This window comes from Hylobates moloch, unplaced genomic scaffold (assembly GCF_009828535.3).
Source record: "Hylobates moloch isolate HMO894 unplaced genomic scaffold, HMol_V3 SCAFFOLD_19, whole genome shotgun sequence".
Taxonomy (NCBI): domain Eukaryota; kingdom Metazoa; phylum Chordata; class Mammalia; order Primates; family Hylobatidae; genus Hylobates; species Hylobates moloch.
In genome coordinates this window covers 78345278-78370346 of record NW_026652294.1, presented here as the reverse complement: position 1 = coordinate 78370346, position 25069 = coordinate 78345278, and the positions used below count along the sequence as shown (strand labels likewise).

Genomic DNA, 25069 nt, shown 5'->3' with positions numbered 1-25069 from the left:
CACACGTATGTTTATTGTGGCAAAATGTATATTTTTAAAATTGAACATCTATGACTAGGTTCCAGATACTCCACTCTATATTTTATTTACTTTTTATTATAGTATAATTGATATAAAGGACCCAAATCCTAAGTGTAAAGTGCAATTAATATTTCCTGTGAATATATTTGAGTAACCACCAGTCAGATAAAAAATATAATATTCCATTATCCTCTCTCAGTTACAGGCCCCCCTCAAGTAACCACTATTCTGACTCTTATTATCAGAAATTAATATTGCCTGTTATTGAATTTCATAGTCCTTTGCTGAATGTTGTGACTGTGACATCCTTCAGTGTGGTCACATGTGTCAGTATTCATTTTTTTTCAACTGTATGTCATATTCCTTTGTCTACTATAATTTCTCTTCTGTAAATTGGCATTTGGGCTGCTTTCTGTTTGTGGGTATTGGGTATTATGAAAACAGCTGCCGTGAACATGCCTGTGCATGGTTTTGGGTGGACGTTAGAACTCATTTCTTTGGGGGTATAAATACAGCCTATTTTTTATTTTAATATACTGTTCTTCAATAGTTTAATAAATATGTATACATGGTCTTAACAAAATGTCAAAATAATATACTCTGAGCTAGGAAAAGAAGAGCAAACAATTGAAAGCAGGAAGATGGCAGGGAATAACAAAGGTGATAGCCAACATAAATGAAATAAAGAATAGAAAACAATCGTGGAAATCCGTAAGATGAAAAGCTTGTTATTTGAAAAGAGCAACAAAATTCACCAATCTTTAGCTGAACTGACCAAGAAAAAAGGAAGAAGACACAATTACTAAAATCATAATTTATTCAACAAATCATATCACAACAGACCTTACAGAAATAAAAAGGATTATAAAAGAATATTATGAACAATTGAAAGCCATCAAATTGATAACCCAGATTAAATGGATAAATTCCTTAAAAGGTATAAAGTACTAAAAATGACTCCAAGAAGAGACAGAAAATCCAGATAGACCCACAGAAGTAAAGAGACTGAGTTAGTAATCAAACTTCCCACATACACCTACTATGTACCCACACAAATTAAAAACTTAGGCTGGGCGCGGTGGCTCATGCCTGTAATCCCAGCACTTTGGGAGACCAAGGCGAGTGGATCACCTGAGGTCAAGAGTTCAAGACCAGCCTGGCCAAGGTGATGAAACCCCGTCTCTACTAAAAATACAAAAATTAGCTAGGTGTGGTGGCAGGAACCTGTAATCCCATCTACTCGGGAGGCTGAGGCAGAAGAATCATTTGAGACTGGAAGGCAGAGGTTGCAGTGAGCCAAGATCATGCCAATGCACTCCAGCCTAGGCAACAAGAGCAAAACTCCATCACAAATAATAATAATAATAATAATAAATTTTAAAATTTAAAAGTTCCCACAATAAAAGCTCAAACCTGGGGGCTTTACTGATGAATTCTACCAAATATTTTTAAAAGAATTAATTCTAATTTTTTACCAACTTCTAGTCTTCTCTTCCAAGGAATAGAAGAGGTGGAATACTTCCCAACTTGTTCTATGAAGCTAGCATTACCCTATACTAAACCAGACAAAGACGTCATGAGAAAACTACAGGCCAGTGTCTGATGAATATAGATGTAAGACCCTCAACAAACACTAGCAAACTGATCCAACAACATATCAAAAGGATTATACTCCATGGCTAAGTAGGATTTATCTCAGGAATGCAAGATAGGTTTCATATCTGAAAATCAATTGTTGTACCATATTAATACAATAAAGGACAAAACCCATACAATCATCTTAGCAGATGCAAAGAAAAGCATTTAATAAAATCTAATAACCCTTCCCGATAAAAACACTCGACAAAGCTTTTAGGAAATAAGAGAACTTCCTCAACTTGGCTTAAGGGCCTCTATGAAAAATCCACAGCTAATGCGACACTTATTAGTGAAAAACGGAATGCTTTATCCCTAAGATTAGGAACAAGACAAAAATGTCTACCCTTGCCACTTCTATTCAACATATTAGGAGTTCTATCTAGGGCAATTAGGCAAAAAAAAAAAATCAAAACAAAAGACATTTAGGCCGAGCGTGGTGGCTCACACCTGTAATCCCAGCACTTTGGGAGGCCAAAGTGGACAGATTGCCTTGAGCCCAGGAGACTGAGAACAGCCTGAGCAACATGGCGAAACCCCATCTCTACAAAAAATACAATAATTAGCTGGGCATTGGTGGCTTGTGCCTGTAGTCCCAGCTACTTGGGAGGTTGAGGCTGGAGAATTGCTTGATCCCAGAAAGCGGAGGTTGTAGTGAGCTGAGATCACGCCACTGCACTCCAGCCTGGGCCACAGAGTAAGACCCTGTCTCAAAAAAAAAAAAAAAACTACCTCTATTCATAGGTGGCATAATCTTGTTTATAGAAAACGATAAGGAATCCACGAAAAACTCCATTACAACTAATAAATGAATTTAGCAGGGTTGCATGGTGTAACATCAACATACAAGAATCGATTGTGTTTCTATACACTTATGATGAGCAATCTGAAAATGAAATTAAGAAAACAATTTCATATAAAATAGCATCACGAAGAAAAAATATTTAGGAATAAATATAACAAAAGAAATACAAGAGTTATACACTAAAAATGACAAAACACTGTTGAAAGAAATAAAGATATAAATAAATAGAGGATATCGTATGTTCATGAATCAGAAGACTTAATATTGTTAAAATAGCAATACTCCCTAAATTGAGCGATAGATTAAGTGCAGTTCTTCTCAGAATTCTAGCTTGCTTTTTTTTTTTTTTTTTGGCAGAAATTAGCAAACTGATCCTAAAATTCGTTTGGAAATTCAAGGGACCCAGTATAGCCAAAACAACCTTGAAAAACAAGAACAAAATTGGAGGACTCACACTTCCCAATTTCAAAACTTACTACAAAGCAAAGTAGTCAAGACTATGGGATTCTGACATATGATAGACATATAGATCAATGAAATTAAGAGTCCAAAAATAAATCTTCATATTTATAGTCAATTGATTTTTGACAAGAGTGCCAAAACAATTCAATGGGGGAAAATAGAATTTTCAATAAATGGTGTTGGGACAACTGGATATCCACATTCAAAAGAATGAAGTTGGACCCTATATTACACTATATCCAAAAATTAACTAAATAGATCAAACACCTAAATCTAAGACCTAAAACTATAAAATTGTTACATAAAATTATAGAGGTAATCATCATAGACTTAGAAAAGGCAATGGTTTGTTAGATATGACACACTCAAAAGTATGAGTAACAAGAAAAAAATAGATAACTGGACCTCAGTAAAATTAAAACTTTTGTGATTTATAGGACACCATCAAAAAAATGAAAAGGCAACCCACAAAATGGGAGAAAATATTTGCAAATCAAAAACCTAATAAGGGACTTGTATCTGGGATATACATTTTAAAATCTTACAACTCAGTAATAAAAAGACAAATAACTCAGTTTTTTAAAAGGCAAAACATCAGAATAGACATTTCTCCAAAGAAGATACGGCCATAAGACCATGAAGATGTTCAGCATCATTAGCCATCAGGGAAATGCATATTAAAATCACAATTAAATACCGCTTGATACCCACGAAGATGGATATAATAAAAAAGACAGGTAATAAAGTGTTGGCAAGAATAAAATGGAGCCTTCAGACACTGCTGGTGGGAATGTAAAATTGTGCAGCCACCATTGAAAACAACTGGCTGATTCCTCTAAAAATTAAACAGGCTGGGCGCGCGGTGGCTCACGCCTATAATCTCAGCACTTTGGGATGCTGAGGCGGGCAGATCATTTGAGGCCAGGAGTTTGAGACCAGCCTGGCCAAGATGGTGATACCCTGTCTCTACTAAAAATACAAAAATTAGCCAGGTGTGGTGGCAAGCCACCAATGTATGAGGTATGTACCAAGAAAAAAATAAAAAATGTACACAATTTAGCAGATTCATAATCATAATAGTCATTTTATCAGTTGATGAATGGATAAAATTCACCAATGGAATATTATTTAGCAATAAAAAGGAATGAAGTACTGATGCTACAATATGATAAACTTGAAAACATCATAGTAAACAGCAGACCCAGGGTTAGAACACAGGCAGTCTGTTTCTGGATTCTATATAGTTCTATCCTATATTGCTTGGTTTTCACAGTCACCTCATTGCTTAGGAGCATTTTGATCACTCTTGACTGTTTAAGAGCTCTTTAGTCAATTTCCTTTCACCATAATCTCTTGATTCCTGTGTTGTGCCAACAGAATCAGCAAAGTACAAAGGAAAGCTGTCAGTGCCATCCACAGCCTGCTAAGTTCTCACGACCTGGACCCACGCTGTGTCAAACCAGAGGTGAAGGTCAAAATCGCTGCCTTTTACCTGCCTTTAGTTGGCATCATTCTGGATGCTTTGCCACAGCTCTGTGACTTTACAGGTAATAGCCCTTCTGTTTTCTTTCTTGGATTGATGGGGGCCCTGCCAAATGCCCCATCCGAATGAGATCTCTCTCATTTGTTCCAGTGCTGATATGTTCATATGAGCAATTCTTCACAAAAATGGTCTCCAAACCTCTTTAACACAGGCCTCAATCAGTTAAAAAAGGAAAAGGCGTATAGCCCCATATGTGCTTTTTGTTTAGAAATTATTTACTTGTTTCTTCCTTCATTCATTTATTCATTCATTGATCTGCTACTATGGGATGAACTTTATAAACCATACACCACAAAGGATGAAATAATAACAACATTACTCCCTTTGGAGATCATGCTCTAACACCTTGAAATAAGGGAAGGTATTCCTTCCCTTTTATGAATATGTAAGCAAAAAGCGGTCTCGAATGAACCCAAATAATTGTTCCACGCAAAAAAAAAATCGTCGCATATGTCAATATTAGAAAATTCTATCATAGCGGAGAAATATTGCCCTTGGCACTAAGTGGCTAATTTTGAGGTTAATGTGTCTAGATTAGCAACAAGAGGAAAGGATAAGTTGTCTTAAAGGGGTTTTGTGAAACCCCTGAATCTGTTTACAAATTACATTGTGGATTAAGGAATGTAGAGGAAAGAAAATCCTCCCAAATAGAAGAACTTCTTATGTTGACCTGAGAAAGGCAGTCCATTGGCCTACCCTCTCCACAGCGTACGTGTGTGTGCGTGTGCGCGCGCACACACGCGCACACACACACACACACACACAATTCCTGTCCCGTCAGAGTAGTTCTTGCTTTTCCTGCAGCTCAAGGGAAGTTTTGGAAATGTCCATACTGCTCTCTTGGCAGCTGAAGGGTGCTGGGATCTGGGGAATGCTTCCCTGAGCCTGCATCTTTACAGGCAGTCATCCTTGAAATCTTGGAACCATCCAGGTTTTCCCACCTCCTCCAAATGGAAAGTGTCGTGTGTGACTAAATTATTTATAATATTATTACGGTGACAAGCATTTAGTTCATGAAAATGGGACCAAACGCCTATAGTCTTTAATTCATACAAATCATAAAATGAAAAGCAAGTATTCCTGTGGAAGTAATTCTCTCCTTTCTTGAAAAAAATCCTCCAGCAAACTGCTAATGGGGTAACTCAGAAGAGAAAGGTTGAGACAGGGGTTAGGGTTTGTAGAGTTCTGTTAGGGCCAGAGTGCAAGGAAAAGATAGAAACAAACTCAGCACACAGGGCTGAGCAAGCAGCACCATGAGGTCAGCAGCTTCCTCTAGTAGCTCCTGATTGCGGGGAATTGAAAACGGAGTTGTTTTTAACATTTACAGACATAATGCAGAGCCTGCCATGTGACTTGTAGCCCATTTTGAGAATCCTTGCTGGAAAGTTTTTAAAAAGTTCCATTTCAAGAGCTTGCTTGTTCCCAAAGCCAGGAACCACTTCAGCACACATTCTCCAAAGTTTTCTTGTCAATTAGAATATTCCATATCAGTGACTCGGAATCAGAACTTTTCAACATTTGGTCTCCAAGCCTTTTAAACCTCAAAGACTTCTTTGTATATGCATTGAACTTTATGATCATGATGTAGCTGATGAGAGAAAACAGTGAAAAGTATTTTATTATTATAGGTTACATAGTACATCTATTAAATATGGAATCTTTAGGTTGATAAACTCATAAGAATATAGTCTTTCAAAAAGATGCATCTGAATTCAGTTTCTAGCCCCATTTGTTAATCTAAGTGACCTTTGAAAGGCTCAACTTTTCCATGCCTTCCTTTCCTCTGTAAACTGTAATAATGTGATAACGATGCCTACCTTTTAGGGTTACGATAAAGATGAAACTAGAGAACTTCTGTAAAAGCATTTTGCACAGCACATGTTTGTGTCTTTCCCCCTTTTTCTTGTAACTATAACCCTATGGCAATTAAGGGGAAATAAGAATGTATCTCTATGTTAGTTGTGATAATGTTATCAGGTCTTGCATAATTTCCATGTGCTGTTTATTTAGCCGTTTGTTTAAAATCCCAGTGGCCTTAATAAGTATTTCTAAAAATTGGGTTTTGGCTCAGTGTGCTGGCTTACAAGCCCCTGTAATCCCAGCGCTTTGGGAGGCCAGGGCGGACAGATCACTTGAGGCCAGGGGTTCGAGACCAGCCTGGCCAACATGGCGAAACCCTGTCTCCACTAAAAATACAAAAGTTAGCCAGGCGTGGTGGCACACCTGTAATCCCAGCTACTCAGGAGGCTGAGGTAGGAGGATGGAGGGGAGATGGCGCCACTGCACTCCAGCCTGGATAATAGTGTGAGACTTTGTCTAAAAATAAATAAATAAATAAACAAACAAATAAATAAGAAGAACTGGGTTTTGTTTTCACAACTTCAGTGGAAGAAATGTTGTTTACACTCAAATTTTTCTAAATAATTGCAGGCCCAGATGGCTGTAATGTCAACAGGTCTAGAAAAACATGAGTTTTTAGTAAAACATGAGTGAATCAATCAGTTGTGAATGTTTTACCACACTTTCCCCAGACCTGCTTGAAATATTAATAGTTTTTGATTGTGTACTTGGTAGCATTCTTAAAAACCAGACTTTTAAATGGTTTATCCTTTTTTTGGCTTGCATACATCTAGACCTATTTATAAATATGGGTATGTCTATATTACATAGATACAATAAATTGACATTCACTTTAAACATTTGAAATATAACAAATTATTGCTGAACTTGTGATAATAGCTTTTTATTCTATACAAGGTACTTGCTTCATTCTCTAATTGTAGGCTTCTTCTATTTGGTCATTATTTAAAATAATGTCAATGATTAGAATAGAGAATAAAGTTTAAAAAATTATGTTACAGGAAACTATTATGGATGTTTTGAAAACTTTTTGATCACACAATTTGAAAAATTAATTTCTAGCCCAATCTTGTGCTAGACGTTGTTTCTTTTCTTACCCTGCTGTGTTTTCCTATAGATGATAGCAGATACATAATGCTAAACATCAGGCTTAAAATTACTGTGCTGACTTCAGTGACTAGGAAGTATCAGTCTCTTATTGGGTAGGGGACATAGGGAAATGTCATGTTTGACTTGACATCACAAACAATGTTTTCAATGCAGTTGCAGATACTCGCAGATACCGCACCAGCGGCTCGGATGAAGAACAAGAAGGAGCTGGTGCCATTAACCAGAATGTGGCTCTGGCCATAGCAGGGAATAATTTCAATTTGAAAACGAGTGGAATAGTGCTGTCTTCCTTGGTATGTTGGTGCACATGTGTCTGGTTGATTTTTCATCTCATGTCTTCTGTTATCTGTTTTGTTTTTTTTGTTGTTGTTGTTGTTTGAGACAGAGTCTCACTCTGTTGCACAGGCTGGAGTGCAGTGGCGCAACCTCAGTTCACTGCACCCTCCGCCTCCGGGCTTCTTCATGCCTCGGCCTCCTGATTAGCTAGGATTACAGGCATGCACCACCACACCTGGCTAATTTTTTTTTTGTATCTTTTAGTAGAGGCGGGGTTTCGCCATGTTGGCCAGGCTGGTCTCAAACTCCCAACCTCAGATGGTACATCCACCTCAGCCTCCCAAAGTGCGGGGATTACAGGCGTGAGCCACTGTGCCCAGCCTCTTCTGTCATCTTCTGATGGGAAAACTCAGCTTAGAGCAGGCATTGATGCTTTCCGCCTCATTTTGCTGGAAAGAGTCATTGTGAGGCTGGCAGCTGAGGTGCACACAAGTCAGAAAGGGTTCTGGCAACAGCAAGAGATGTGCAGATCAAATTCAGGCAGTCCCAGTGGTGCTGAGTTCAAGTTCAAGAAACCAGAAAAGAGGAAAACTTGGGAAATGTGAAATCGTTGCAAAGGAGATCAAACCAGGGCTCCCTGAGGGTGGAGGCTTAGGCTGTGTTCAGTCTATGTGTGTGGAATTCATGCTGTGTTACGCCTCCAAAAAAAAAGACTGAAGGAGGCTGGTAGCTTAGTGTAAGGGCTTCTTAAGCAAAAGACTGCAGCTTTTCTAGGACCCCAGGGAGCCTAAGGAGGGTTGTTTGGCTCTGTCCTTTTGCATGGATTCTGTGGGCTTAAAGATGGGCTCCTCTGGGAATGTATCCTCTGATTCAGCTGAGGTGGGATTCATCTCTGTTCGTCGATGAGCTCTGACTATCCCTTGTGAAGACAGCACCGCATCCTCCAATGTCATTTACTTTCACATTTCAAGGTAGGGTATAGATGTGCAGAGAATTTCACTTGCTTCTCCCGTGAGAAGGCAGCATCCTGACCTAACTCTTCTTTTTTTTTTTTTTTTTGAGACGGAGTCTCGCTCTGTCGCCCAGGCTGGAGTGCAGTGGCGCAGTCTCGGCTCACTGCAAGCTCCGCCTCCCGGGTTCACGCCATTCTCCTGCCTCAGCCTCCCGAGTAGCTGGGACTACAGGCGCCCGCCACCACGCCCGGCTAATTTTTTGTATTTTTAGTAGAGACGGGGTTTCACCGTGGTCTCGATCTCCTGACCTCCTGATCTGCCCGCCTCGGCCTCTCAAAGTGCTGGGATTACAAGCGTGAGCCACCACGCCCGGCCCTAACTCTTCTTAATGAATGACTGTCTTCTCTTCCTTCCAGCACTTAGCAAGCCCCATCCCCATGAGGACTGGGGGGACAGTGAGGCAGGAAGATGAGACAGAGAAAAGACATTTGAGATTTGACATCACTGGTCTTACTGTTGGAGAAATATTGTGTTTCATGACCTCCTCGACCTTGCTAATATCCATCTTACCACAGTTAGCTGCTCGAGGTGGTATATGCCTTTCACATTATTTGCCTCTAAGGGAAAAACTCAAAAGCCCAAAGTTCACCTGTTAGAACATAGTCCTTGTGAGGTTGTGTCTCAAGATTTCCTTTATTCTTGTCAACAAACTCAGAATAACTAAAGTTAAAGTTGCTTTATAACCTCTATTATTTCCATCCAAAACTAACATTTCCCTCCCATACCCACAAATTCCTCACTGCAATTTCACCACTACATTCCACTGGATATTAGCTACGCTGCATGAACCAAGGGTGCAGCCTCATTATTGTTGTTTGTGTTGATGAGATGAGTAACAGAGAGTGTGCTCAGCACTTTAAAATGAATACTTGTGGCCAAAATATTAAAGTAAATAGCCTGAATCCCCACACCCCAGCCCCAGGCAAACATAAATTATGGTTAAACTTCCATTACAGAGAACTCCACAAACATGGATTTGATTAATTTGCTGAGCAGTTCATGACCCTTATGTTATACTTTGCACTATGTAACAAAGAAGCTAAATCTTGAACAGGAAGGTTATTCATGGCACGCAGCCAGTTTCCTTCTCCCCTGTAAGTCTAACCCTCTGCTGTCCAGCACGAAGGAGAAATACTTGGAGATCTTAGCAGCATGAAAGCCCCTTTGTATCACTGGGATTGCAGCATGCATGATCAAGGCCCCGGGCTGATCACCAGGCCACACTGCTCCTAAGACAGAGGTACTCAGATACGTGGCTGAAAGCCTAGCTCAAATACTGCCCCAGGTGAGCCTCTGTGCTGAGTAGCCCTACTCAAAGAACACAGCTTCCCCTGCCTAGGGAAGGCAGGGCTACTGGAAACAGATCTCCAGCTTAGCAATGAAGTACAGTCATGGTATTTTAAGAGAACACATTGAATTTTTCTGTTGCTTGACTTCTTCCCTGGCCTCCATCCCCCAATCTGCCTCCCTCCAGCCCTATAAGCAATACAACATGCTGAACGCTGACACTACTCGCAACCTCATGATCTGCTTCCTCTGGATCATGAAAAATGCTGATCAGAGCCTCATTAGGAAGTGGATTGCTGACCTGCCATCAATGCAGCTCAACAGGATTTTAGATCTACTTTTCATCTGTGTCTTATGTTTTGAGTATAAGGTAAGTCTGGAGTGGCACAACTTTATACCAGCTCTTATCTCCCAGGTGTAGTTCTGTCTTGTTACTCATCCCCTTTGTTTGGGCCACGGAGGCATCATTAATTTTTCTCATTTCTGTATTCAAATCCATAACCCATTTGTAGGTATAGATAAGATCATTTCACAGGGAAAGGATCTCTGCCTTCTGCAGAGAGAACCCCATTTCTGTTAACAGAGTTTTGGCCATAGGATGTTCCAAAGGGGCATCTCAGCGTAGCACATGTCCAGCTTGGCTGGCAGCACTGTGGAGTGTGCTGTTTTGGTAACTCTCCACATCAGCGGAGATCTCACCGAAGGACGTGTCCTCCTACCTCTGTCTTGTCCAGGGAAAACAGAGTTCTGACAAAGTCAGTACCCAAGTCCTGCAGAAGTCAAGGGATGTCAAGGCCCGGCTGGAAGAGGCTTTGCTCCGTGGGGAAGGGGCCAGAGGGGAGATGATGCGTCGCCGGGCTCCAGGTGTGTTGAACTGGCCCTTCCCTGCTCTCTGTCAAGCAGTTTTTCACTGTCTGTGGGGAGGAATGTCCTCCCAACGTGATTAGACACCGTTACTTTCTTGAGATATTTACGGCAGTGTCAGAGACAGCAGATTCTGGGAGTCTGTGTGTGACATTTGTGTTAGCCCTGTGCCTGTGAGGGAAAGCACTGTTCTACAATCACAGGAGCCCCGAAAACAGCACCAAATGACATCTTTTAATTAAAACTTGTTGATAGTAAAAGGTCACCTCTAAGAATGTCAGTCGTGGATGAGGTGGAAGGTGTTTCCCTCGAGGCTGAGGCCTTTCTGTGTGACATTTGGCTAGTCTATCCGGAGCATGGTCAAGAAACTGAACAGTTCTGGGCCCACGATCATCTTCTCGATCATTCAGGGCACTATTAGAATGGAACCAATTCCCTGACATGGCTTCAGAGTGTCCCAGTCATTCAAGGATTCCCCACAGGAGGAATGATCTCAAAAAGGCTGAGCTCGAATAGAATGAAATCCCCAGGTACCCTCAGTCTTATTCACCATGCTCAAAGTAAAGCAGAGTGACAGCTTATTGTATTCGAAGGGCCACAGTGGCAGGGAACTTGGAGGGAGCTCATAGTTTTCAGTGGTGGTCAGGTACCCTCATTTGACACCCATACTTTCTTACCCAGTAATTCAGTAAGCCCTCATAGTTTCACAGGAATCCTCTGCTCATGAGAAACATCTCTCTGACATTCCAGAAAGGCAGAGGTTCTTCTTATATTCTAGTCTATCAATCAAAGAGCGGGCCAACTTGGACATAGGCGTGGCGACTTTGTCTCCCACCAGCAACCTGCATGGACTCTAATTAGCCTGAGAAATGGTGCTGAGGCCTCTCAGTTGAGCTTGTTATGAACTTCTGGTTATCTTGGAGGGTTTCATGCTAATCAAATTCCTATCATGCATTTCTTAACTCCTAGGGAACGACCGATTTCCAGGCCTAAATGAAAATTTGAGATGGAAGAAAGAGCAGACACATTGGCGGCAAGCTAATGAGAAGCTAGATAAGTGAGTCACTCAGCAACTTTCCGCTACTTTTACCTAAAGTCCAAAACTATTTTTCCCAGGCTACTTGTATTACTGAAACAACTGCATCCTTCCAGGGGTTAGAAAACGAAACATCATTATCTGTGTAAATACAATACATCCAGGGACCCAGGATAATCAAAGGCATAGGGAGTTGTGGTTTCCAGCTCTTTAAAATTTGTCACATTGATAAGCATTTAAAGAAAACTAATATTTCTTTAGCAACCTCAGATGGCTTAATAAAAGCAGCTGATTTTGCAGGGAGGGTAGCAGGGAAATATTTCTCTATTTAAGCAGGACACGGTGCCTAGGACCATATACTTTCATATCGATATTTCCTTTCTGGAAATGTGTACAAGATACACATTCAGAGATATTTATGTCAGTGCTACTTAAAGTTGTTTTTTAAAACTGAAAACATTCTAAATGCTCCAGAATAGAAAAATATATTTAAAAGTTGGATTGCCATCAAAATGTTTTAAAATCATTTTAATGACATGGGGAAATGCTTATGACATAATGTTAAATGAAGAAAGGCAGGGTAGACGCTTGTTTTTCAAGTATCGTAGTGGCTCACACCTGTAATCTCAGCACTTTGGGAGGCTGAAGTAGGTGGATCACCTGAGGTCGGTAGTTCGAGACCAGCCTGGCCAACATGGTGAAACCCCATCTCTACAAAAAATATAAAAATTAGCTGGGCATGATGGCAGGTGCCTGTAATCCCAGCTACTCAGGAGGCTGAGGAGGAAGAATTGCTTGAACCCAGGAGGCAGAGGTTGCAGTGAGCTGAGATCATGCCATTGCACTCCTGCCTGGGTGACAGAGTGAGACTCCATCTCAAAAACAAACAAACAAAAAAGAACCTCAAATCTCTGATGACATATAGTCAATGTATATTTTAAAGGCTGGAAGGAAATTTACCAAAATATTAACTGTGGTTTTCTTTGGGTGCTGGGAATGTCGGTAATTGATGTTTTCTCTTTTATACTTTGCTGTGTTTCCTACAGTAGATGTGTATTATAATATATATAGTTATCAGAAAAAATTGTAAAGAAATGAAAGAATAAAAAAACCTGTTTGGATCGAGATCTATGCTATAGATGAATAGATATATTGATGTGTATTGCTATATATGCAACAATTTAGACATATGAAAGCTAAAAGTATATACGTTTGACTAGATAGCATGTTTCCAATACCGTTTAGCCACAGGTAGCCTAATGAGTCCCAGGGTTCACTGAGAAAAATGTTGTGGAGCTAAAATCACCCCTGACACACAGTTGACAAGATAGGATACCCCATGGGTGGTGAAGCACCCATCCAAGGGGGTATGGGGCAGACTTGATTAGCAATGCTGTTTTGTAAATAAATGTGAGTTAGTATCTTTGTTGTTACCGCAAGAAAGAATCATTCTGGTTAACTTCTGGGACTTTTGGGAGTCACATTTATTTTAAAACATTAAAGAAATAAGTATGTTTTTATTATAGATGTGACTTGGAAACCCAGTTGTTGCTATCATGCCTATTTGCTTTGGGTATGTTATTCTTGCACTAAATTCCCTGGACTGATTTATAAAATACTTGGATCTGAGAGTCCATACATTCTACTTCGGGCAATGAACAACAACTACAAAATGTGCATGCCGTGGGTGCTACATAATAGCTTAGGTGGTTTAGCTCATCTACTCTACTAGATTAAGAGAAGACCCCTAAGTAGGCCTGTTTTGCCTGGGCTGTGTGAACTGGTGTTTCGGAAAACCTTTCCCTTTTGCTTGCAGGAGCAGTACATTATTGGTCCTAACCACGCATGGCCCTACCAGTTTGCTCTAGGTTAGTTCTCAGCCCTGCTCCTCGTGGTGGGCTGCTGGTTATCAGAGCTAATGATTCACATCTACAAATTCTCAGGGGCTTTGTGCCTTTTGTTTTTTAAAGGAAAACCACAGTAAAATTATAACTGTTCAACCTACCTACCTGGAAAATTTATAATTATAATAATGGTGTCTTGCACCCTCTTTCTCATCATTTTTTGATTATTTTGGCTCTGTTTCTATTAGAGCAATGACCTTCCACTTAGGCTGCACATTAGAATCACCTGGGGAGCTTTGAAACCTGTCAGTGCCCAGCTGCACCCTAGACTGCTTCAATTGGAAACTCCAGCAGGACCCAGAAATCAATATTTGGTAAAACTTCCCAGGTGATTCTATTGCCACCAAATCCACTGTTTTAAAGGAATAGATGGTAAGCTTTTTTTTCTTTTTTTTTTCTTTTCTTTTTTTGAGACAAGGTCTCACTCTGTCGCCCAGGCTGGAGTGCAGTGGCACAATCACAGCTCACTGCAGCCTTACCCTCCTGGCCTCAAGCAATCCTCCCACCTCAGCCTCCCAAGTAGATGGGACTACAGGTATGTACCACCACAGCTGGTTACTTTTTGTATTTTTTGTAGAGACAAGGTTTCACCACGTTGCCCAGTCTGGTCTAAAACTCCTGGGCTCAAGTGATCCACCTGTTTTAACCTCTCAAAGTGGTGGGATTACAGGCGTGAGCTACTGTGCCTGGTCAGATGGTAAAGCTTTTTAAAAACCAGATTAGTGGTAGTGATGGTTGCACAATATGAATGTACTTAACACTACTGAACTGTATACTTACAAATGGCTAAGATGGTAAATTTTTATGTTAGGTGTACTTTATCACAATACAAAAATTTGGGAAAAAACAGATTAGGACACTCTAGATCTGTGCTGTCCAATACAGTAGCCATTAGCCACATGTGGCTATCAAATGCTTGAAATATGGCTAGCTCAAATTGAGATAACAAATCAAGATAAGTGAAAAATACACACCAGATTTTGAAGGCTTCTTGTGAATAAAAGAATGTAAAATATTTCACTAGTAATTTTTATATTGCTTACATGGAGACAGTATTTTTTATCTTTTAGGATAAACAAAATATATTAAAAATAATTTCACTTTTTCTTTATTTTTTTGATGTGGTTACCACAATATATAAAATGACATATGTGGCCCCCATTGTTTCTACTGGACAGCATTGCTCTAAATTTAAAACTAAACTAGCAGTCAATTAATTAAAAAGGATGATAAGGGCCTGGGCGCAGTGGCTCACACCTGTAATCCCAGCACTTTGGGAGGCCGAGGCGAGTGGATCACGAGGTCAGGGAATCGAGACCACACTGGCTAACGCAGTGAAACCCCGTCTCTACTAAAAATACAAAAAAGTAGCCGGGCGTAGTGGTGGGCGCCTGTAATCCCAGCTACTCGGGAGGCTGAAGCAGGAGAATGGCATGAACCCAGGAGGCGGAGCTTGCAGTGAGCCGAGATTGCACCACTGCGCTCCAGCCTGGGCGACAGAGGGAGACTCCATCTCAAAAAAAAAAAAAAAAAAAAAGGATGATGAGGTGAAAATGGTAAATTTGATGTTATGTGTACTTTATCACAATATAAAAATTTGATGGCTCATGCCAGTGGTCCCAGATACTCAGGAGGCTGAGGCAGAGCATCACTTGAGCCCAGGAGTTTGAGGCTTCAGTGAGTTATGATAGTGCCACTGCACTCTAGCCTGGGTGATAGAGCAAGACCCTGTCTCTAAGGAAAAAAAAAAAAACAAAAAAAACTTTTAGATTTCATTTATTTTACACATATATTATCACTTGGAGAATGAGAAAAAATGTCAAGTAGCTTGGGACCAGAGAGCCTGTCCTAAACATGAAAACAAGGAAAACACACAGAAGTACTTATTTTTTGAGTCCTCAGTGGTATATAAGCAGCTGCAATGCCCCCATTATTAGGTTAATGGGACTCAAGAACAGCTAAGTGGTAACCCTGGTCCAAGACATATGAGCTGATATAATGATACCCCAACCCCATGGTAACATCTTGGCTACTGAGGCATCTTGGTAAAGTCAATTATTCATACCTCCCTTTCCTTGCAACTAGATTTGGATGATGATACAAAATATCCCTTTACAGTTTCACTTAGATTTCATAAGAATGGAAGGGCTAGCAAAAATAACCATTCTGATTCCTTAAAGTGAAACCTAATAGAGGAGCGAGCACCAGGCAATTTCCCATTCCCTAGTGGGCAATGACCAGTAATGTCCAGCAGGATATTAGATCACCTGCCCTAAAGGAATACAGTCTTGTTTCCCGATGGAAAAGGACGAAAGACCCCACGCAGTTGGCTGAGGAACCTCAACGTGATCTTTGGGAAGTTAAGAGGCTGACTCTCCCCTGACCTGGCTCTGAAGCTCCACGCTTTCCTAACCCACCCTCATCACTGCCAAGTTCACATCACATCCAGTCTCACTCTCTCTCGCATATTGCAGGGGCTTCCCCTTACTCAGATCTAGAAATGGTTTTCATGCATGAAATACAGCCATGGCCCTGAGGCTTTAGGCAACAATCTGATAGGGGAGCTTAATTGCTAGCAGCAACTAATAACTGCTTCTCTACCCATAGTGTTATTTTTATAATTGTCCTCATCGTTATTAATAATAGTGGGGATGAGGATGACCAGGGGACCTTACCTAGACAGTTGTTTCAACAAGACATGAATCACAGAAGGCACCTGCACTCTAGTTACTCAGGGCCGGTTGCTCTGTTTTCATTTCAAGGTTGACTATTCTGGAGATTTCTTTACACCTTGGTGCATAGATTGCCATCATGGGAACCTGGCCAGGTTTGACATGCGCTTTAATTTGACCTCCTGTTGTTTCCTAGAACAAAGGCAGAGTTAGATCAAGAAGCCTTGATCAGTGGCAATCTGGCTACAGAAGCACATTTAATCATCCTGGATATGCAGGAAAACATTATCCAGGTAAGGAAAACAAACACCCAATCTGATCTGTTGGCCATGAATATGTTTACTAGAATAAGGACTTCTTGATGCAAAATTGTGAAAGACATAAGTGTCATCCCATAGTAACTTTTTTTAAAAAATGAAGTTGAGAAGTTTACTATTTGCAACTGTGTCTACCTTATAAATTCCAGAGATACCAAACGTTCTTCTGGCTTCTTTGACTTTGGGCTTACTTGGAGAGGGTTAGGTGTTTGGCCAGCTGACCCTCTTGGTTAAATCTGTGTGAGTATGTACCAAGTTTATAATACGGATGTTGGGTTTATCATTTAGTATCTACAACAGTAGTGGTAACTAGGATTTTTTCTGATGGGTCAACTCCAGTTGAATAATGGTCACTGTCTGATATGGGAGCTATGATTGTGACTAGGCTAGGTAAAAATAGTGCTAAATTTGATAAATGATGTGTTCTTTGGACTTAAATTTGTTAAGGAGAGTCATTTGTAGCATAAATTTGCCATCCCTGCTGTAGAAAAATATAGCTTTGTGAACTTTGTACCATACTAATTTTATCTTCTATGTGATATTTCCACAAATTCTCAAGCTGTCTAGGTAATAATGAGTTTTTAATTACCCTGAAAAATGAGTTCTTACATGTTTCCCTTGGGAAGTCATTCATTACAGTAGGTCCAGGATTGCTTTTAGGGCTAGAAGACATATTGTTGAAACACAATGAAATCTTAATTCTCTAACTTTTAAATTGTCTAAAATCAAAGTAATCATCATACAAAAATAAACACAAAAAGTATGTGGTATTTTTGTTAACTTTAATATCTTTGATAACTTAAATGCTTGGTATCACATTCACCATATCTTTATATAGCACAATATTAGGTGCCAAATATCTATACTAGCCCCCAAATATATTTGCAGTTTTCAAAGAAAGCTGAAACTTTTTGTTATTATCCTTGGTGTTGTTAGTCCTTCTGTAGGTGATAAACAAGCTTCTATTTAGAGACACTGCTGCCACCAAGCAGCCCCTGTTGCACTGGGAAGCCCACAATTGTGTTTTGAATCCCATAAGGAAAGCTATGTCTTGTACACAAAGAAAGAACTTTCCGAAAGATATGACCCAGGATGAGGGAGATGGGCCTTATACCTTCATTTAGGAACCCAGAATTAGATATAAATCCCAAACTCATTGGGAGCGTGGAAATAAAGCCATTTGGAAATAGGTCTTTGGTTCGCATGGTTAATGGATGATACCCATGGTGGCTCACCAAACTCTTAAGACTCACCACTGGAGATGGAACATCAGCATTACTGAGCTAATCATCAGGAACATGCAGTTCATTGGCACAGTGCAGGGATTCAATGATGCTGTTCTTCCATTCCCCCAGGCGAGCTCGGCTCTGGACTGTAAAGACAGCCTGCTGGGAGGTGTTCTGAGGGTGCTGGTGAATTCTCTGAACTGTGATCAGAGTACCACCTACCTGACTCACTGCTTTGCAACACTCCGTGCTCTCATTGCCAAGGTAAACGTGGAATGCTTGTTTTCTTCCTCTTAATTAAGAGTAAGATTCTCATCTAGCTTCACACTTCCCTCTTCAGGTGGACCAAAGCTCACAGAGCATATTAAGTGGCATCACAGTAAAGGTTTTAAGTCTTCCCAGGAAGAAAGCAGATGCCCTGATTCCGTGGGAAGCCACCATGGAGAGAAATGCAGTGGCTCCCCTACTTGAAATGTGGACCTAACTCTAGAAGTTTAAAATGGCCTTTCACTGAAGGTCTGTGACGTGAGAACAGAGATCAACTGAGTGACTTGGCAGTTTCACTCTTTCTCTGTAATAGCTCCAGTGAGTGAGATTAAATCCTCTATGTGACACCCATTAGTCTTACAAAATGTCATGCCATAAAATGCCAGGAAGGTCAGAAATGAATTTCTCACAGCCTGAGGAATGAGGATTATCCTGGGGTAACATGCAGATTATTTTTCCCTTTATTTATTTATTTATTTATTTTGAGACTGAGTCTCGCTCTATCACCCAGGCTGGAGTGCAGTGGTACCATCTCAGCTCACTGCAGCCTCTGCCACCTGGGTTCAAGCGATTCTCGTGCCTCAGCATCCTGAGTATTGGGATTATAGGCGTGTGCCACCACACCCAGCTAATTTTTGTATTTTTAGTACAGACAGGGTTTCACCATGTTGGCCAGGCTGGTCTTGAACTCCTGCCTCAAGTGATCCACCTGCCTCGGCCTCCCAAAGCGCTGGGATTACAGGCGTGAGCCCCCATGCCCAGCCTATTTTTCCCTTTATTGAAGATCTCAGTTGGTGCCTTCTACATGGGATCTTTCAAATTTAAAAAGTAAAATTCTTCTGCTCATCCTTATCAGGACCGTTTTCTCTTTCTTCATCCCCAGTAATTTCCCAGGAACCCAGGGAACTCAGGTTTACTTCCATCATAGCTGTGATTTCGCCAGTGAATGCAACCTGGCTCACAGTGCAGTTAATAACACAGCTCTGACCTTAGCTGGACAGTTCATTATTAAATCTCAAGTCTACTCCATTGCTTAAATCCGTCTTCTGATTCGCATAGCTCATCATCTTTATGGGATAATGCATTAACTCCTCTAGGCTTTTTCTTGTCCAAATGGACATTTGCGTATTTCAACGGTCCAGAAAGTGTATCAAACTGCCAAGTGATGCCTAATGGCCCCTTACGTCTCTCCTAGTTTGGAGACTTACTCTTCGAAGAGGAGGTGGAGCAGTGTTTCGACCTGTGTCACCAAGTCCTGCACCACTGCAGCAGCAGCATGGATGTCACCCGGAGCCAAGCCTGTGCCACCCTTTACCTCCTCATGAGGTTCAGTTTTGGAGCCACCAGTGTAAGAGTTCAAACCCGCTGCGTGACCTGGAATCAGTAGAGAAAATTCATGCAAAGCATCAGCTGAGAAAGAAACCTAAGGAAATTTTGCAATATTGTAGTTTACTTCTGTCCTGTGAGACAGAAACAATTGAGTGTGTGGATAGATAGCAGCTTCCATTTTAATTTGCATCTAAAAGTGAATTCATCAGATAAATGCAGTGGTCTCTATCAGTGTGTTTCTAAAATAAACAGCCAGGGGCCAGGAAGGATGGCTTTCAGCTATAATCCCAGCACTTTGGGAGGCTGAGGTGGGTGGATCACTTGAAGTCAGGAGTTCAAGACTAGCCTGGCCAACATGGTGAAATCCCATCTCTACTCAAAATACAAAAATAGCGAGATGTGTTGGCGCATGCCTGTAATCCCAGCTACTTGGGAGGCTGAGGCAGGAGAATCACTTGAACCTGAGAGGCAGATACTACAGTGAGCCGAGATTGCCCCATTGCACTCCAGCCTAGGCAACAGAGTGAGACTCCATCTCAAAAAAAAATAATAAAATAAAATAACCAGGTGCAGTGGCTCATGTCTGTGATCCCAGCACTTTGGGAGGCCAAGGCAGGCAGATCAGATGAGGCCAGGGGTTCAAGACCAGCCTGGCCAACATGGTGAAACACCCGTCTCTACAATACAAAAAATTAGCTGAGTGTGGTGGCACACACCCGTAATCTTAGCTACTCAGGAGGCTGAGGCACAAGAATCACTTGAACCCAGGAGGCAGAGGTTGCAGTGAGCCAAGATTGTGCCACTGTATTCCAGCCTGAGACCCTGTCTCAAAAAAATAAAATAAAGAAAGAAATGGAAGAATATTTTAGATTAAAAGTTATCATCTGTGGGGGAAAAAATACAATAGACAGGTTAGAATTCAGAAAAGTGTTTCCTGTTTCTAAATTCTGACTAGCTAGTGCCAGAATGACCTATGGAAGAGAATTTTAAATGATCAGTGTCATCTAACCTGAGTTCTATTTTAATATTTTATTTATATATTCATTTATTTATTGAGACAGTGTCTTGCTCTGTCACCCAGGCTGGAGTGTAGTGGCACAATCATAGCTCACTGCAGCCTTCAACTCCTGGGCTCAAATGATCCTCCAACTTCAGCCTCCCATGTAGTAACTGGGATTACAGGCACAAGCCACCTTACCCAGCTAATTTTTTTTGCAATTTTGTTGAGACGGGGTCTTGCTGCGTGCCCAGGCTGGTCTAGAACACCTGAGCTCAAGTGATCTTCCCTCCTCAGCCCCCCAAAGTACTGAGATTATAGGCATGAGCCATCCTGCCTAGCCAGGACTTGAGTTTTATTCAAAGCAGTGAAAACTTTGGAGTTCAGCTTTATTATAGAACAGTCAAGTTTGCTTTAGTTTGTCTAGATTTTGATACATTCTTTGGAATTTCCATTTGTGGCCATGTTAATAAGTATGCTCAAGTGATATATAAAGATAAATTGGCCCATGGAAGAAAGTCAGCCTCCTCCAAATGCATTTGGGATGATTATTTAAAAGCCTTTAGGACATTCCTCAGGGGACCTTGAGGTAGCCATGTTTTTCCATGGGCCTGTAAAGAAAGAAGAAACAAAACCTTGTTGCTTACCCAGAGTTCAAAATCTCAGAAATGCTGGCCTCAGAAGTCCCCTTATTTATTTATTTAGAGACAGGGTCTTGCCCTGTCACCATGACTGGAGTGCAGTGGTGAGATCTTGGCCCACTGCAACCTCTGCCTACCAGGTTTAAGCGATTCTCCTGCCTCAGCCTCTCGAGTAGCTGGAATTACAGGTGTCCACCACCATGCCCAGCTATTTTTTGTATTTTTAGTAGAGACGGGGTTTTGCTGTGTTGCCGAGGCTGATCTTGAACTCCTGACCTCAAGGGATCCACCCTCCTTGGCCTCCCAAAGTGCTGGGAGGCCGAGCCAGAAGTCCCTTTCTTTTAATAACGTTTAAATAAAGTCCCAAGAAGAAACTCTTGGCACAAAAGGATATACCGTATTCTTGGACCCAACTTTATAAGAATCTTCCAGCTTGCAGCACAAAGGCAGCCCAGTCCTCAATGAAAATTTAAAGGGAGCCTGACAGATTTATGTGAGAGCAATGTCTATTTAAACCATTTAAACAACAATATGAATCTTGTGCAAAGTGTAGCTCCCATTTCATTGAGAGAAGAGGAAATAATTAAGACGGAGTAAAGGAAACACTGAGGATTTGTCTGTGTCTGGCCACGCTGCTTTCCGTTATCCACTGCTAAGTACGTCTTACTGACTTCATCTTTTTTTTTTCGCTGATGCAGAACTTTGCAAGAGTAAAGATGCAAGTAACCATGTCGCTGGCGTCTTTGGTGGGAAGAGCACCAGACTTTAATGAAGAGCACCTGAGAAGATCCTTGAGGACAATTTTGGCCTATTCAGAAGAGGACACAGCCATGCAGATGACTCCTTTTCCCACCCAGGTACACCGAAGCACATACCTTGTCTCATGCACGAGTTCGGGATCTGCCAACTATTGTGTATGTATGTATGTACATATATACACAATTTATATATAAATATACTTATATAACATTTGCAAGTATTTATTGTCCAATATGCATGCGCTCTCAGCACTCTGAGAGGTTTTAAAAAGAAATGCATCCACCGCTGTCCCCAGTCTCAATATGCTAACAGTCTATTTGGAGTACAATTAGGAGGCAGTACAAGACAAGTGATGCATAAGTGCCAACTGTGTGGTAAGGAACTAAGTGCTGTGTAAGGTTAGAGGAAGAGAGGTCACCATCAGTAAACAATCCGGTGGCCAGGAAAGCCTGCAGGGAGGGATAAGATTAAAGGCTGGGGTAGGATTCAGCTAGGCGGGGGAAAAGTGAGGGGGAAATTGTGAGTAGTTGAAAGAATGAATTATTTGTCTGTGAAGGGATGGTAAAGGGACCAGCTTGTCTGGTGAGGGGTAAGGAAGGGCTGAGTTTGAGAGAGCTTGTAAATAAGGTTGTCCTAAGGAAACTCGGAAGGACAGTAATTTCTTCCGTGTCCATTACAATGACCATGGAACTCCAGCCTTTATCTTTTATCTTTTAACTCCGCCTCCTAGCCTGCCCTATGGCAGGGTCTTAATTAAGTGAGAATGAATGAATGAATGTTTTCTTTTATTCCCTTAGTCTGAGAACCCCATTTCCAGAGTCTATTTTGCCCTGTCAGGCAATGTTGCATCCTCATTCTCGGAGCCTTTTTCCTCCCCTCTACATCAAATCCTTCCTCTCTCATTTCGTCTTGACCGTACTCCTTCAATTTCATCATTTATGTAGAGGTATTCACCAACAAGACCAATCAAAATATGAGCAGTTTAATAAAGGTCTTCAGTGCCTTCACCCAATGAAATGACTCTAGTGGTAGAAATTTTAGGAGCCCTAGCAGGCTGGCAGAGGGGAAGGGGGATAAGACAACATTCTGTGGCTGAGTCACCTGCCAGGGTCTATAGATCAAGCCATAGTCTTTCATTGTTTTTGTACTGCAGGCTCCCCTGGACCTCCACTGTTGGCTCTTGTAATTAAGAATAAATGATTACAAGAAGTTCTAAAATCTCTGAAGCCCTGGGAATATCCGGGAGGCTTCTGAGACATGGAACTCAAGCTGAGGTCCTAAGCTGCTTCCTACTTCGTATAAAAAGCCCTGATATTCCAGAGTAGAGTTTAGAACTTTTCAGGTTATAAATAACTGAAACTGATTCAAACTAATTTAAACAAAAATGTTGGAGATAGAGATAGTATGAGGATTCAGGCAGATTTATGGATCTCAAGGGCCAACACACATCCAGGTCTCATAAACACCTGGGCTGGCGAAGATGAAAACTAGAGTCAGGTCTAGATGACTTTGCCACCCCTAGTCTCTGCTGCCCTCTGATCCACCCCTCCCCATGGCTTCCCCTTGCATTTCAATGTAATCCTAACTCTTCACCTGGCACTACAAAGCTAAGATTATTTTGAGGCTTACACCTTTTGCAGGTGGAGGAACTTCTTTGTAATCTGAATAGCATCTTATATGACACGGTGAAAATGAGGGAATTTCAGGAAGATCCTGAGATGCTTATGGATCTCATGTACAGGTAAGCTTTCCTGACACAGTCAAGGGGCACCACTTGGGGGTCGAGGATTTGTCACTGTGGAGTTCTTACTAATGTAATGATCACAGCTAACATGGATATAGTGGTTTGGATGATAGCCAAATAATATGTAGAAATTAAACATTCAGAGTAGGTTAATTCATAGTAAGTTTTCAGAAGGATCTCCCTAATTTAAAGTGAGGCATTATTTAATAACGCTATCTTTTACTTACCACGGAATGAGAGAAAAGGATAATTAACTGTTATAGGAATTATTTTCTATATGCTTTTGTTCCAATTATATTCAGACATACATATATAGTTTTACTTTAGAAATCATTTTTTACGCGTAGTTTAAAACTTGGTCTTCCAGTCCTTATTCAGGAGAAATTACTCACAGAAGCAAAATTGTTCTGATGCAACATCATACACAGGGCAGTACTTTTGTTTTCTGTTTTATTTTGAGAGAAAGGAAAGAAAAGGCAGAAAATTGCCTGAGAGCCATTAAAATAGACATCATGTTATCAGGTGTTTTTTCCCCATAAGGCTTTTACTAAGTACTATTTCTTGGAGGTCAGCACAGCTTAAACATGGAATAAAAATAGTTGGACTAATAAATGTTTTCTTCTCTCTCGTTTTCTGGAAATGTAGGGCAGAATCTCAGGTGGAGGGGCATGGGGAACTCTTGTGGAGAAAAAAAGAAAAGGTCACACAAAGTAGAAGAACAGTGTCATTAACCCACTGTCCTCAAAACTGCTTATCAATCTGTCTTCAGAATTGCCAAGAGTTACCAGGCATCTCCTGATCTGCGGCTGACCTGGCTCCAGAACATGGCAGAGAAACACACCAAGAAGAAGTGCTACACGGAGGCTGCCATGTGCCTGGTGCACGCCGCTGCGTTAGTGGCTGAGTATCTGAGCATGCTGGAGGACCACAGCTACCTGCCCGTGGGCAGTGTCAGCTTCCAGGTAGGGGGTGTGCACCTTTTCCTTTAGAGCAGTGGTTCTCAACTGGGGCGATTTTGTCCCCCAGCCCCGGGGACATTTGGCAATGTCTAGATACATGTTTGGTTATCGCAACTGGGGTGGGTGAGTAGGTGCTACTGGCATCTGACTGGTAGAAGCCGGGATGCTGCTAAACATTGTGCAGTGGGAGAGCTCCCCTGACAAAGAATTATCTGGCCCCAAATGTCTGTAGTGCTAAGGTTGAAAAATCCCAAGTTCATACATTATATTTGCTTCTTCTAATTGCTTTCCCATCGTCATTGGTTTTTGTTTTTTTTAACTATTGTTTACAATAAAGGCACC

The 25069-nt window shown here is 41.1% G+C and overlaps 1 protein-coding gene across 1 annotated transcript in view; it reads left to right on the top strand.

The window, feature by feature from the left end:
• The window catches only part of DOCK8 (dedicator of cytokinesis 8), a 237257-nt gene that overhangs the window by 182017 nt on the left and 30171 nt on the right, over positions 1 to 25069 (top strand). The window contains exons 28-38 of the mRNA XM_058431159.1: positions 4301 to 4470; positions 7590 to 7729; positions 10200 to 10382; positions 10747 to 10876; positions 11846 to 11933; positions 16685 to 16781; positions 18161 to 18295; positions 19494 to 19646; positions 21964 to 22122; positions 23665 to 23765; positions 24538 to 24730. Coding sequence (XP_058287142.1) covers positions 4301 to 4470; positions 7590 to 7729; positions 10200 to 10382; positions 10747 to 10876; positions 11846 to 11933; positions 16685 to 16781; positions 18161 to 18295; positions 19494 to 19646; positions 21964 to 22122; positions 23665 to 23765; positions 24538 to 24730 — 1549 coding nt within the window. The remainder of the gene's footprint in view (positions 1 to 4300; positions 4471 to 7589; positions 7730 to 10199; positions 10383 to 10746; positions 10877 to 11845; positions 11934 to 16684; positions 16782 to 18160; positions 18296 to 19493; positions 19647 to 21963; positions 22123 to 23664; positions 23766 to 24537; positions 24731 to 25069) is intronic.